Here is a 15,866-nt window from a genome sequence, read left to right as displayed (position 1 = left end):
CTCTGTGTATTGACACAGTAAAATGTCAAGAAAAAAACAACTCACATTAATATTTCTATAGACTGCTATAGCTCTCTGTGTATTGACATAGTAAAATGTCAATAAAAAAACAACAACTCACATTAATATTTCTATAGACTGCTATAGCTCTCTGTGTATTGACATAGTAAAATGTCAAGAAAAAAAACCAACTCACATTAATATTTCTATAGACTGCTATAGCTCTCTGTGTATTGACATATTAAAATGTCAAGAATAAAAAACAACTCACATTAATATTTCTATAGACTGCTATAGCTCTCTGTGTATTGACATAGTAAAATGTCAAGAAAAACAACCAACTCACATTAATATTTCTATAGACTGCTATAGCTCTCTGTGTATTGACATAGTAAAATGTCAAGAAAAAAACAACAACTCACATTAATATTTCTATAGACTGCTATAGCTCTCTGTGTATTGACATAGTAAAATGTCAAGAAAAAAAACCAACTCACATTAATATTTCTATAGACCGCTATAGCTCTCTGTGTATTGACATAGTAAAATGTCAATAAAAAAACAACAACTCACATTAATATTTCTATAGACTGCTATAGCTCTCTGTGTATTGACATAGTAAAATGTCAAGAAAAAAAAACAACTCACATTAATATTTCTATAGACTGCTATAGCTCTCTGTGTATTGACATAGTAAAATGTCAAGAAAAAAAAACAACTCACATTAATATTTCTATAGACTGCTATAGCTCTCTGTGTATTGACATAGTAAAATGTCAAGAAAAAACAACAACTCACATTAATATTTCTATAGACTGCTATAGCTCTCTGTGTATTGACATAGTAAAATGTCAAGAAAAAAACAACAACTCACATTAATATTTCTATAGACTGCTATAGCTCTCTGTGTATTGACATAGTAAAATGTCAAGAAAAACAACCAACTCACATTAATATTTCTATAGACTGCTATAGCTCTCTGTGTATTGACATAGTAAAATGTCAAGAAAAACAACCAACTCACATTAATATTTCTATAGACTGCTATAGCTCTCTGTGTATTGACATAGTAAAATGTCAAGAAAAAAAACCAACTCACATTAATATTTCTATAGACCGCTATAGCTCTCTGTGTATTGACATAGTAAAATGTCAAGAAAAAAAAACAACTCACATTAATATTTCTATAGACTGCTATAGCTCTCTGTGTATTGACATAGTAAAATGTCAAGAAAAAAAACCAACTCACATTAATATTTCTATAGACTGCTATAGCTCTCTGTGTATTGACATAGTAAAATGTCAAGAAAAACAACCAACTCACATTAATATTTCTATAGACTGCTATAGCTCTCTGTGTATTGACATAGTAAAATGTCAAGAAAAAAAACCAACTCACATTAATATTTCTATAGACCGCTATAGCTCTCTGTGTATTGACATAGTAAAATGTCAAGAAAAAAACAACAACTCACATTAATATTTCTATAGACTGCTATAGCTCTCTGTGTATTGACACAGTAAAATGTCAAGAAAAAAAACAACTCACATTAATATTTCTATAGACTGCTATAGCTCTCTGTGTATTGACACAGTAAAATGTCAAGAAAAAAACAACAACTCACATTAATATTTCTATAGACTGCTATAGCTCTCTGTGTATTGACATAGTAAAATGTCAATAAAAAAACAACAACTCACATTAATATTTCTATAGACTGCTATAGCTCTCTGTGTATTGACATAGTAAAATGTCAAGAAAAAAAACCAACTCACATTAATATTTCTATAGACTGCTATAGCTCTCTGTGTATTGACATATTAAAATGTCAAGAATAAAAAACAACTCACATTAATATTTCTATAGACTGCTATAGCTCTCTGTGTATTGACATAGTAAAATGTCAAGAAAAACAACCAACTCACATTAATATTTCTATAGACTGCTATAGCTCTCTGTGTATTGACATAGTAAAATGTCAAGAAAAAAACAACAACTCACATTAATATTTCTATAGACTGCTATAGCTCTCTGTGTATTGACATAGTAAAATGTCAAGAAAAAAAACCAACTCACATTAATATTTCTATAGACTGCTATAGCTCTCTGTGTATTGACATAGTAAAATGTCAAGAAAAACAACCAACTCACATTAATATTTCTATAGACTGCTATAGCTCTCTGTGTATTGACATAGTAAAATGTCAAGAAAAAAAACCAACTCACATTAATATTTCTATAGACCGCTATAGCTCTCTGTGTATTGACATAGTAAAATGTCAAGAAAAAAAAACAACTCACATTAATATTTCTATAGACTGCTATAGCTCTCTGTGTATTGACATAGTAAAATGTCAAGAAAAAAAACCAACTCACATTAATATTTCTATAGACTGCTATAGCTCTCTGTGTATTGACATAGTAAAATGTCAAGAAAAACAACCAACTCACATTAATATTTCTATAGACTGCTATAGCTCTCTGTGTATTGACATAGTAAAATGTCAAGAAAAAAAACCAACTCACATTAATATTTCTATAGACCGCTATAGCTCTCTGTGTATTGACATAGTAAAATGTCAAGAAAAAAACAACAACTCACATTAATATTTCTATAGACTGCTATAGCTCTCTGTGTATTGACACAGTAAAATGTCAAGAAAAAAAAACAACTCACATTAATATTTCTATAGACTGCTATAGCTCTCTGTGTATTGACACAGTAAAATGTCAAGAAAAAAACAACAACTCACATTAATATTTCTATAGACTGCTATAGCTCTCTGTGTATTGACATAGTAAAATGTCAAGAAAAAAAACCAACTCACATTAATATTTCTATAGACTGCTATAGCTCTCTGTGTATTGACATAGTAAAATGTCAAGAAAAAAAACCAACTCACATTAATATTTCTATAGACTGCTATAGCTCTCTGTGTATTGACATATTAAAATGTCAAGAAAAAAAACAACTCACATTAATATTTCTATAGACCGCTATAGCTCTCTGTGTATTGACATAGTAAAATGTCAAGAAAAAAACAACAACTCACATTAATATTTCTATAGACTGCTATAGCTCTCTGTGTATTGACACAGTAAAATGTCAAGAAAAAAAAACAACTCACATTAATATTTCTATAGACTGCTATAGCTCTCTGTGTATTGACACAGTAAAATGTCAAGAAAAAAACAACTCACATTAATATTTCTATAGACTGCTATAGCTCTCTGTGTATTGACATAGTAAAATGTCAATAAAAAAACAACAACTCACATTAATATTTCTATAGACTGCTATAGCTCTCTGTGTATTGACATAGTAAAATGTCAAGAAAAAAAACCAACTCACATTAATATTTCTATAGACTGCTATAGCTCTCTGTGTATTGACATATTAAAATGTCAAGAATAAAAAACAACTCACATTAATATTTCTATAGACTGCTATAGCTCTCTGTGTATTGACATAGTAAAATGTCAAGAAAAACAACCAACTCACATTAATATTTCTATAGACTGCTATAGCTCTCTGTGTATTGACATAGTAAAATGTCAAGAAAAAAACAACAACTCACATTAATATTTCTATAGACTGCTATAGCTCTCTGTGTATTGACATAGTAAAATGTCAAGAAAAAAAACCAACTCACATTAATATTTCTATAGACCGCTATAGCTCTCTGTGTATTGACATAGTAAAATGTCAATAAAAAAACAACAACTCACATTAATATTTCTATAGACTGCTATAGCTCTCTGTGTATTGACATAGTAAAATGTCAAGAAAAAAAAACAACTCACATTAATATTTCTATAGACTGCTATAGCTCTCTGTGTATTGACATAGTAAAATGTCAAGAAAAAAAAACAACTCACATTAATATTTCTATAGACTGCTATAGCTCTCTGTGTATTGACATAGTAAAATGTCAAGAAAAAACAACAACTCACATTAATATTTCTATAGACTGCTATAGCTCTCTGTGTATTGACATAGTAAAATGTCAAGAAAAAAACAACAACTCACATTAATATTTCTATAGACTGCTATAGCTCTCTGTGTATTGACATAGTAAAATGTCAAGAAAAAACAACAACTCACATTAATATTTCTATAGACTGCTATAGCTCTCTGTGTATTGACATAGTAAAATGTCAAGAAAAACAACCAACTCACATTAATATTTCTATAGACTGCTATAGCTCTCTGTGTATTGACATAGTAAAATGTCAAGAAAAAAAAACAACTCACATTAATATTTCTATAGACTGCTATAGCTCTCTGTGTATTGACATAGTAAAATGTCAAGAAAAAAAAACAACTCACATTAATATTTCTATAGACTGCTATAGCTCTCTGTGTATTGACATAGTAAAATGTCAAGAAAAAAAACCAACTCACATTAATATTTCTATAGACTGCTATAGCTCTCTGTGTATTGACATAGTAAAATGTCAAGAAAAACAACCAACTCACATTAATATTTCTATAGACTGCTATAGCTCTCTGTGTATTGACATAGTAAAATGTCAAGAAAAAAAACCAACTCACATTAATATTTCTATAGACCGCTATAGCTCTCTGTGTATTGACATAGTAAAATGTCAAGAAAAAAAAACAACTCACATTAATATTTCTATAGACTGCTATAGCTCTCTGTGTATTGACATAGTAAAATGTCAAGAAAAAAAACCAACTCACATTAATATTTCTATAGACTGCTATAGCTCTCTGTGTATTGACATAGTAAAATGTCAAGAAAAACAACCAACTCACATTAATATTTCTATAGACTGCTATAGCTCTCTGTGTATTGACATAGTAAAATGTCAAGAAAAAAAACCAACTCACATTAATATTTCTATAGACCGCTATAGCTCTCTGTGTATTGACATAGTAAAATGTCAAGAAAAAAACAACAACTCACATTAATATTTCTATAGACTGCTATAGCTCTCTGTGTATTGACACAGTAAAATGTCAAGAAAAAAAACAACTCACATTAATATTTCTATAGACTGCTATAGCTCTCTGTGTATTGACATAGTAAAATGTCAAGAAAAAAAACCAACTCACATTAATATTTCTATAGACTGCTATAGCTCTCTGTGTATTGACATATTAAAATGTCAAGAATAAAAAACAACTCACATTAATATTTCTATAGACTGCTATAGCTCTCTGTGTATTGACATAGTAAAATGTCAAGAAAAAAACCAACTCACATTAATATTTCTATAGACTGCTATAGCTCTCTGTGTGTCTCCTCTGTCTGGGTGGCTCTCCTGCACAAGAAAAACATTTTAGTGAAGATTTGTCAAGTTCAAAACATAGGTCCAACCTAAAACATACTTAAAATACTAAATCAATCATCAAGTTCAAAACATAGGTCCAACCTAAAGCATACTTAAAATACTAAATCAATCTCCTTCAACAACTGGCAGCTAATCTTCAACAATTTAAGAATGTTTTTAAAAAAATAAATACATCATTCAAAATGTGACTAAGTTTATAGCAGTTCCGACACATGGACTTTTTCCCCCATACTTTTGACAAACCTCAAGGTTTTTCCACCTTCCTTAGTCGGATAAACCTCTCTGTCTATCAGTAAATATGATAACTTTATGATAACATTCCCCTTTACTGTTAAGAATTTATGAGAAAGTTTGGGGGGATTAGTCCCATTTTATTTTCAAGGGAATGAACTCTAAAATCAAGAACAATAGATTGATAACTGACCTCTACATGCCTCTCCAGCTCTTTGAGTAGACTTGGATACTTGTCTAAACGTATGAAGGGTTTGGATAAAATGGTGATCAGAGTCTGGGCACCTGGGGGCGGCGCTCCTTGGGATTCAACAAATTTGCTCAACTCATCTCTGTAATACATGGTAAACATTCACTCAACTTATCTTGGTAATACATTGTAAACATTTGCTCAACTTATCTCTGTAATATGTTGTCAACATTTGCTCAAGTTATCTCGGTAATACATTGTTAACATTCACTCAACTTATCTCTGTAATACATTATAAAAAAAATTTTCTGTAAAGTATACAGTGAACAAGCTTAACTTCTCGTTCAAATAAATAAATATTACAATTTATTTAGTTTTAAAACATTTAAAAATAAACATGCCAAATTATTAGTAAAAGAAAAAACAATGTTGAGCCATGATAATTGTCCAAACCTTTTTTTCTGTAAAACAGCCACAGCCTTTGGGTGGTTAGCACAGTAAGAGTGGTAGAGCTCTTGAATACTTGGGGCAAACTGCATGAAGATTCCACCAATTCTTCTTTGGCTGGACGGCAGTCTGAAAGTTAACAGTCATAGTCTATCGTACCGACTCCATTCCTAAACATATCCCATGTCAACAAACCATCTCCAAACCTAACCGTTCAACAAACCACCTCCAAACCTAACCGTTCAACAAACCATCTCCAAACCTAACCATTCAACAAACCACCTCCTAACCTAACCGTTCAACAAACCACCTCCAAACCAAACCGTTCAACAAACCACCTCCTAACCTAACCGTTCAACAAACCACCTCCTAACCTAACCGTTCAACAAACCACCTCCAAACCAAACCGTTCAACAAACCACCTCCATACTTAGCTATGTCAACAAATCAAATAAATGTACCATGCTCAGAGCATTTTGCTATAATCATATTGAACATGGGTAAAACATTTATTTAAAAAGAAAAAGAGCTTTATGATTTGTCTTAAATATGGTATTCATTGAACTCTTTAAGACCAGAACTATTTTTGAATTGGATTGGTACTGAATGAATGGCTTTTTACTGGTTTATTATTTTTGGATGAGATTAGTAGTGAATGAATGGCTTTTTACTGGTTTATTATTTTTGGATTGGATTAGTACTGAATGAATGGCTTTTTACTGTAATAAATGTATGGGCCATTTGACCTAACCCTGGTCTTAAAGTGTTAAGATCCAAATCTAATACTATAATGGGCCACGTTCGCACATCTCTCTCTCTCTCTCTCTCTGTCCGCAAAAAATTTTCGCCGGACATCACGTCAGAAACGGCAGCAATATATGGAGAACTTTATACGGACTTTTGTTGAAGATAATATGTTAGATGTTTTAAATGTATAACCACAATTTTATTTAAAGAAGAAAAATATAAAATAAAGGCGTATTCAAATGTAGAGAAACAGTATTATTTATGCAACCGGAAAAGCATTAATAGATGTGTAAAAGAACGCATAAAACTGTGACGACACTATTGCTTACTAATGACGTCATCTGCCGTGTTTAGAATAAAAAAGAAATGAACTATTTCATTCAAATTTGATTTAGATCTACGTACACTATGAAATGTATACAATACAATTTTTCCGGCCTAAACTCATAACATTTATTTATACAAAATCTTTGTTTGGAACTGGCTAATTTGGGATAAAAAAATTAATTTGAAAGAATAGGCATGTTCGCGTAAGTTAAGATTTTAAAATACGTCTTTCATTCTCTGTATTTTATAAGGTGCCTAAATAGCGGAGATGTTAGTGTACTATAAACCACGCAGGTGGTGCGGGTTCAAGACCCACCAAGTCAACTTGGTTAATGTATTTTTTTTTTTTATTTTGCTCGGACTAAACTTAAAAAAAAAAAAATTCAATTAGGATTCTAGATCTAGATCTAGATTGTCGGGTGTCCGATAAGGCACTTCCCGGCGCCGCAGGCGCTTCAAATTTGGCAGGATCTTGCCTTGGGGCGACAGAGCACGGGGGCCGGTTGGCCAAAAAGTCTACGATGAGGGGGTCAAAACTGACCTCGACTGACCGGTACCTTATATGAGCTATAAATCGAAAAAAAATGTCCACGGAGGAACCTCTTCATAACTCTTGAGGTCGTAGACCGACCCTCGGGCGAATTAATTAAGCATTCACATTCTCAATGTTTTCGAAAGCCTAAGCGAAGCTGGGCAGCATGCCTAGTTTTACATTACAATAAGATACAATCTAAGTAAAGGGAAACAACCAACTTTTCACAGTCCTCCAGGGCAGATAAAAATGACTGTTGGAATGCTATAATCTCCTCCAAGTTGCCCACCAGCAGTGTGTACTCAGCTGTGGTCAGTCTGGAACACCAGCAAAAACATGAACATTTCTAGCACTTATTGAAACATGAACATTTCCAGCATTTTTTAAAACATGAACATTTCTAGCACTTATTAAAACATGAAAATTTCTAGCACTTATTAAATCATTAACATTTCCAGCATTTTTTAAAACATAGACCACAAAATGAACATTTCCATTTCTGGTTAGCAAATATAAAAAAACCTTTGAAACCTAAGCCTATACTCCATGTGTTAGCTAAAAAGGCCAAGATACTCACATATTTGTGGACTCTATGGGCTTGATGTATGACTGCAGAACTTTGATCATCTCTGTGACATGGGTCTTCTCTGTTTCTATCACATTCTTCAACACCTGGTCACATGATCAAGTAACACAAAGTTACCACCATACAGTCTAAGTATAGAAATGGGTATTCACCTAGCTATAAAAAGATACCTACCACATTGTGGTAGAGCTGCATGCTCTCCCTCTTGTAGACAGGGACATCACCAGTTTTGTTGTTCTTGTAGCCAATGTCTGAAGTAAAGGGGAGATAACCTATCAGAGACAGCTTTCATCAAGCTTGTCTTGGGTAGAGAAAATGGGGGAGGGCACAGGCTGCACAGGTCAGTGTGTCACAGAGGTCAGTGTGTCACAGAGGTCAGTGTGTCACAGAGGTCAGTGTGTCACAGAGGTCAGTGTGTCACAGAGGTCAGAGTATCACAGAGGTCAGTGTGTCACAGAGGTCAGTGTGTCACAGAGGTCAGTGTGTCACAGAGGTCAGTGTGTCACAGAGGTCAGTGTGTCACAGAGGTCAGTGTGTCACAGAGGTCAGTGTGTCACAGAGGTCAGTGTGTCACAGAGGTCAGTGTGTCACAGAGGTCAGTGTGTCACAGAGGTCAGTGTGTCACAGAGGTCAGTGTGTCACAGAGGTCAGTGTGTCACAGAGGTCAGTGTGTCACAGAGGTCAGTGTGTCACAGAGGTCAGTGTGTCACAGAGGTCAGTGTGTCACAAAGGTCAATATGTCATTGTAACATAGGTCAGTATGTTATTGTAAGAAACCCTGCCCATTAATGGACTTGACATCACCAACCCTCTATAGAATAGACAACCCCAACCTTTAACCTAATCATAGCCCCTGTTCTGCATAGATTTGTACCCCCATCCTTATATACACCACCATCCTCAATAATCTGAAGTCACTCACGCCCCTCTATGACCTAAAGACACCCCAACCCTCAATACAATATAAAGTTACCAAATCCTCAGCAAACTAATGTAAAAAAAATTAACCTAACAACAAGGAAGAAAATCAGCAGAAAGATTTAGACACAGATCTTCAATGACTGGCTAAACTATTAGACAACTGTTGAAGAGCTCACGTGATGAAAACAACAATCGCACAGATCATACAGAAAATACAGTAACAGAAACAATTATCTTAAACGCAACAAACACCTAACCAACAACAACTGTTGTAATCAGCAAGTTGTTGGAGCATGTTGTTGCAGCATGTTGTTGGAGCATGTTGTTGTACCATGTTGTTGTAGCATGTTGTAGCATGTTGTTGTAGCAGCATGTTGTTGTACCATGTTGTTGTAGCATGTTGTTGTAGCATGTTGTTGTAGCATGTTGTTGTAGCATGTTGTTGTAGCATGTTGTTGTAGCATGCTGTTGTACCATGTTGTTGTACCATGTTGTTGTACCATGTTGTTGTACCATGTTGTTGCAGCATGTTGTTGTAGCATGTTGTTGTACCATGTTGTTGTAGCATGTTGTTGTAGCATGTTGTTGTAGCATGTTGTTGTAGCATGTTGTTGTAGCATGTTGTTGTAGCATGTTGTTGTAGCATGTTGTTGTAGCATGCTGATGTACCATGTTGTTGTACCATGTTGTTGCAGCATGTTGTAGTAGCATGTTGTTGTAGCATGTTGTTGTAGCATGTTGTTGTAGCATGTTGTTGTACCATGTTGTTGCAGCATGTTGTTGCAGCAGATTTCCCCAGTACCAGACAACTTCAGAACTCTGGCTCCACAACTCTGGCTCCACAACTCTGGCACCACAACTCTGGCTCCACAACTCTGGCACCACAACTCTGGCTCCACAACTCTGGCACCACAACTCTGGCACCACAACTCTGGCTCCACAACTCTGGCTCCACAACTCAACTCTGGCTCCACAACTCTGGCACCACAACTCTGGCACCACACCTCTGGCTCCACAACTCTGGCTCCACAACTCTGGCACCACAACTCTGGCTCCACAACTCTGGCACCACAACTCTGGCTCCACAACTCTGGCTCCACAACTCTGGCTCCACAACTCAACTCTGGCTCCACAACTCTGGCTCCACAACTCTGGCACCACAACTCAACTCTGGCTCCACAACTCTGGCACCACAACTCTGGCTCCACAACTCTGGCACCACAACTCAACTCTGGCTCCACAACTCTGGCACCACAACTCTGGCTCCACAACTCTGGCTCCACAACTCTGGCTCCACAACTCTGGCACCACAACTCTGGCACCACAACTCTGGCACCACAACTCTGGCACCACAACTCTGGCTCCACAAGCCACATGATTAAAACACAATCAAGCTAATTAACCAGCTAATTGTGGCCACTGACCTGCTTTAACTTCCTTGGTGTGATTACTGGGGAACCAACCAGTCCTTCCATTCAATGTCCCCTCCCACCATCCCCCCTCCACACACTGGGTGACTGTGATTATGTCCCCTTTCTTGAAACATAGCTGAAATATACATAGTATAAAGGAGGTTCAGGAACACATAACATTAACTGATATCAACAATATAAATAACATTAACAACATTAACTGATATCAACATTATAAATAACATTATCAACTGTTACAGATATCAACATTATAAATTACATAATGAATAATAACTGATATCAAGTATTATTATCAAGTATTAAAATTAGCTGATATCAACATTAAGAGATATCATCATAAAGTGATATCTACATTAGGTAATACCTACATAAACTGAAACAAAATAGACATTAAAGTAACATAACATTAGCTGGTATCCATATTACAATTTACATTATAACACTGTGTTTCCATAATACTAGAATTCTTGAGTTATTTCCAGTCATTATCTGGTTAAAGGAGTTTTTTTATTCTGGGCTCAAGTCCATACAACATGACTGAGTCTACCCAGCTAGGATGGAATACCTTACAAAAGTTAGCGAAAGTAAAGACACCCTTCCCTACATCAAGTGCCTCATTGTGTACAAGTTTGTCAGAGTCGATGCTGTGTGCCTGTGGACTGAGTGAAGTTTGAGGGCTGTGTTTGCCTTACCTCATCATTGTTGGTCCCTTTAAAGCCGTAGATGGCCTTGACGTGTTTTGGTTGCTGTCCCCCTGTTTCTGCCATAGTAGCCTGTCCCTGAGGGTGAGGGAACTTGGTCTGTGGCCGAGGGGTGGCAGGTACTTCCAGCTGGACAAAGATAAAATACATTTAGCTGAGGGGTGGCAGGTACTTCCAGCTAGACAAAGATAAAATACATTTAGCTGAGGGGTGGCAGGTACTTCCAGCTAGACAAAGATAAAATACATTTAGCTGAGGGGTGGCAGGTACTTCCAGCTAGACAAAGATAAAATACATTTAGTTGAGGGGTGGCAGGTACTTCCAGCTGGACAAAGATAAAATACATTTAGCCGAGGGGTGGCAGGTACTTCCAGCTAGACAAAGATAAAATACATTTAGTTGAGGGGTGGCAGGTACTTCCAGCTAGACAAAGATAAAATACATTTAGTTGAGGGGTGGCAGGTACTTCCAGCTAGACAAAGATAAAATACATTTAGTTGAGGGGTGGCAGGTACTTCCAGCTAGTCAAAGATAAAATACATTTAGTTGAGGGGTGGCAGGTACTTCCAGCTAGACAAAGATAAAATACATTTAGTTGAGGGGTGGCAGGTACTTCCAGCTAGTCAAAGATAAAATACATTTAGTTGAGGGGTGGCAGGTACTTCCAGCTAGACAAAGATAAAATACATTTAGTTGAAGGGTGGCAGATACTTCCAGCTAGACAAAGATAAAATACATTTAGCTGAGGGGTGGCAGGTACTTCGAGCTGTACAAAGATAAAATACATTTAGTTGAGGGGTGGCAGGTACTTCCAGCTAGACAAAGATAAAATACATTTAGCTGAGGGGTGGCAGGTACTTCCAGCTGGACAAAGATAAAATACATTTAGCTGAGGGGTGGCAGGTACTTCCAGGTGTTGCAGCAGTATGTATGTGTGTACTGTATGTATGAGTAAGATATGTGGTAGATAGCTCTAATCATGCTGTAAGGCCTCTACAATTAAAAAAAAACAAAAGCTAAATTCTTCAAATTTTAACACGTCTAATCTTAAGTTAAAAAAAAAGTGTAATTAAACTACAAAGCAAACATTTATAAAAGAATATGTACCCCCCCCCCCCCCCCCATGTAAGAAAAAACATTGTTCAACTAAATGAATTTTTTAATACATTATTTTTAAAAAATTGTAATTGGGCATGGTTTAAAGTTTCTAATTAAACTTTTAATTTTGAATATCTCTTTTTAGTAATTATCCATTTTTATTTTTAATTGCTACAACCAGGAAGAGCTGTGTTATTTTCCTGTTTTTTATTATTTTCACATGATATCAACAATGTTTTTGTTGAATTAAATTAGAAATCAATTTCCCAAAATATTTCACTGGGTAAACCCATTTGAGAAAAGTTTCTAAATTGTTTGCATTTCTCAAAATTACCACTTTTTACTTTCTCGTATATACGAAGTATAGAGAAAGTCTTGTAATCGTGCACAAAAATCACATTAAATTTGGACAGTTTTCACCGTTTTACTCCTCAGTCCTTCATCACATCCGGGATATAGAAGACTTATTTTAATCGGGCAAAAATTATAAACTCAGATATATAAAAATTTTGGCGTTTTATGCGTAATGGAGTTGGAAAAACTGGATTATCCAATTCTGTCCGTGTGTGTGTCAGTGTGTAAACACGATAACTTGAGTACCGTTACAGCTAGGTTGATGAAATTTCATATATAAGTATTTTATCAAAATCGTAGATCCGTATCACCTTTTGAGCGATTTCCGATAACCGGAAGTGGTACTTTTTCTACTTTGAATTTTTCAAAAGCCTATAACTTGAGTTCTATTTCAGATAGATAAATGAAAATTGATATGTAAGTAGAAGATCTAATTCTCTACCTTCTGTCAAATTTTGAGTAATTTCCGTTTATCGGAAGTACTTATTTACGCTACTTCTGATTTCTCAAAAACGCATGTAAATTTATAAAGTACTAATAATATTGTGCACTATTATGCACATCTTTATTTAGCGTTCACTTGGTGTGCATTTCTTTTTTCTACGAGATTATATTCTATTTTTAAAAATTTGAGTATTTAAAATGGATTAAAAATCATGTCTAGAAGTCTATATCCCGAGTTGCCATCCCCCGTAGTGTTATATTAGAATATTCGAGAAAGTTTAGGGGAGATCACTCCCGGTTTATTTAAAACCATGTCAAATTTTTTTCCTAAAAAGTTTTAAAATATTTCTCACCCACACATAAACTGTACCAATATTTGTGTACAGATACAGTTGTTTCCTATTTTGACACCCACTATCAAGGTCAAACAAAATTTTATTTTTAAATATATTTTTATCCTATGTTCATAAATAAATAAATTTCCTTTTTGGGGTGCTATCTTTACTTAATGGTGTAGATTCTAAATATATGAAACAACAGAGACTCAATGTGTAACAAACTTATTAAAGGACTTATTAAAGATACCAGTGTCAAATCTTTAGCTAACACAACACAAGCAGCACACACTATTTTAAAAATTAACCATTAAACAGCATTAATAATAGACTATTTAAAATGTGACATAAAATAAAAAAAAAAACACTTATAAATATATTTTAACCCATATTCAGATAAATGAGACCGATAACAAGGAACAGCATAATCTTGGAACATATAAAAACAGTAAATAAACATGAAACCTTAACATTTGACAATTCTAAAAATTCCTGAAAACTATTTTATTCCTTTCCTCATGCTGGGCGGAGTATATTTTTACCTGTAGGTTCTCTATGGGCTCGTAGTCATGCTCAGGGCTTTCACTCTTGCAGCGTAATCCATTGGCCAGGTGAGGGGGGTTGTGTGGTGGGACACAGGGGGGCTGGCTGGCTGATGGGGTCAATGTCCTGCTAGTGGGGTGACCAGAAGGGGTGGCTGGACATGACTGGTTCTCTGGGGGAAGAGCAGGCCCGTACTGCTCTGGCCTAGCAGGAAGAGCAGGGCCATACTGCTCCGGCCTAGCAGGAAGAGCAGGGCCATACTGCTCCGGCCTAGCAGGAAGAGCAGCGCCATAGTGATCTGACCTAGCAGGAAGAGCAGGCCCCGCCTCCGACCTGGCTGATGCCGTGTACCTAGAGTTGGGGGACAGCTCTGATATGGGACTGGCTGAGCGCAGCTCTGATATCAGCACAGACAGGTCAGGGACCCGGGTTATTGGTATGGGGACCGGGTTCTGCCGAGACTGGGTAGGGTCTTCAGCTTTCATCTTGGGTTCTTCTGGAACTTTCTTCCCTGACCTTTGGGGCTGCTCCCTTGTGGGCAGCTCAGCTTCACTGACCGGTGGCCACCTGTTTTTGATGTTCAGTTTTTGAGGAGAGCCATGAGTCTGTGGTGTCTTGTGGATGGAGGAGTAGATGTCGTCACAGCCAGAATCTGGCGCCTTAGGAGAGGTAGAGAGAGGATTGGTCTTGGTTGGAGATTTTCTTTGAGGCACCGGGGATTCTGGGACCTTAGGGATGTTGCTTGGAGCCTGGTAATCTGACTCTACTGGGGTCCAATGATGAGAGGCGGCTGCTAGAGTACTGGCGCTGGAGCCGACTTGGTGGAACCTCTGGTCTACAGAGTCAGGGCGGGGGTCGCAGCAGAACTCAGCGCTCAGCCGGTCTGGTGACTGGGGGTGAGCTGAGGAGAAGGTGAAGGACTGGGGGGCGTGCCTGGGGGATGAGGACACAGACTGGTATAGGTAGGGCGCTCCCCTCAGGCTACCCGTGGTGCTGTGTGAGGGGGATGAGAAGTGGGACGGGCAAGATGACGTTAGGGTGACTGGTGTTCTGGGCTCTCTAGACACTGGCACCGCCTCGCTGGTGGGGTGCTGGTAATGGCTGTAGCACCCGCTGTCAGTGTCGCCGATACTGACATCACTGTAGTTGCTCAGGTCACTGTAGTCGCCAAAATCAGTTGACCGTGACCTATCCGAGCCTATGTAATCATAGGTGCTGAACCCAGGCTCCCCATCCTCCACTGGAGGAAACGGCAGCATCTTGTCACCGACGTCAACAGAGGTGTCACCACTTTGAGACAGCGACAGCTGGCTGTTCACCTTCTTCTCACCACTGGTGTGGCGGCTGCGTGAGCCTGGCGTCCATGACTCAGACAGCCCCGCGTCATGGTTGCCAAATGTGTTCTGACGCTGCGGGTTCCCCACCAGCTCCTTGGTGTGGTTGTCCAGGGGAGGGGCGTCCAGTGAGGCTATGAAGTCGTTGATCTCATTGACAATGTCAATGTAGTCACTGGGGTACTCAGTGCTACTGACTGCTGGATCCATCGCTTGGAGCTTAATGAATATTACTGTTAACTTCCATTAATCTCAAGGAACAATCTCAATCACTGAATCCATTAATGTCAGAGAAAGAGCTCGAATCAATTAACACCTATAGA

The 15,866-nt window shown here is 36.9% G+C and overlaps 1 protein-coding gene across 6 annotated transcripts in view; it reads right to left on the bottom strand.

Moving 5' to 3' along the window:
* LOC131952415 (rho guanine nucleotide exchange factor 7) overlaps positions 1 to 15,866 on the bottom strand; it is a 37,253-nt gene extending 21,387 nt beyond the window's left edge. For 3 of the 6 annotated variants that reach the window (XM_059315066.1, XM_059315075.1, XM_059315081.1), the window contains exons 1-9: positions 14,209 to 15,861; positions 11,427 to 11,564; positions 10,726 to 10,849; positions 8,555 to 8,652; positions 8,372 to 8,466; positions 8,016 to 8,111; positions 6,195 to 6,317; positions 5,745 to 5,883; positions 5,231 to 5,290 (exon numbers count right to left, since the gene is read on the bottom strand). In XM_059315066.1, the coding sequence (XP_059171049.1) occupies positions 5,231 to 5,290; positions 5,745 to 5,883; positions 6,195 to 6,317; positions 8,016 to 8,111; positions 8,372 to 8,466; positions 8,555 to 8,652; positions 10,726 to 10,849; positions 11,427 to 11,564; positions 14,209 to 15,753 (2,418 nt within the window). In that variant the 5' untranslated portion in view covers positions 15,754 to 15,861. Of the gene's footprint in view, positions 1 to 5,230; positions 5,291 to 5,744; positions 5,884 to 6,194; positions 6,318 to 8,015; positions 8,112 to 8,371; positions 8,467 to 8,554; positions 8,653 to 10,725; positions 10,850 to 11,426; positions 11,565 to 14,208 lie in introns of all 6 variants that reach the window. The other 3 variants (XM_059315087.1, XM_059315051.1, XM_059315059.1) reach the window with 3 other exon arrangements.

Source organism: Physella acuta, unplaced genomic scaffold, assembly GCF_028476545.2.
Source record: "Physella acuta isolate Inbredline_101_S28 unplaced genomic scaffold, ASM2847654v3 ptg000072l, whole genome shotgun sequence".
Lineage (NCBI taxonomy): Eukaryota > Metazoa > Mollusca > Gastropoda > Physidae > Physella > Physella acuta.
The sequence above is the reverse complement of the archived record's forward strand: the minus strand, read 5'-3'. Positions and strand labels throughout refer to the sequence as shown.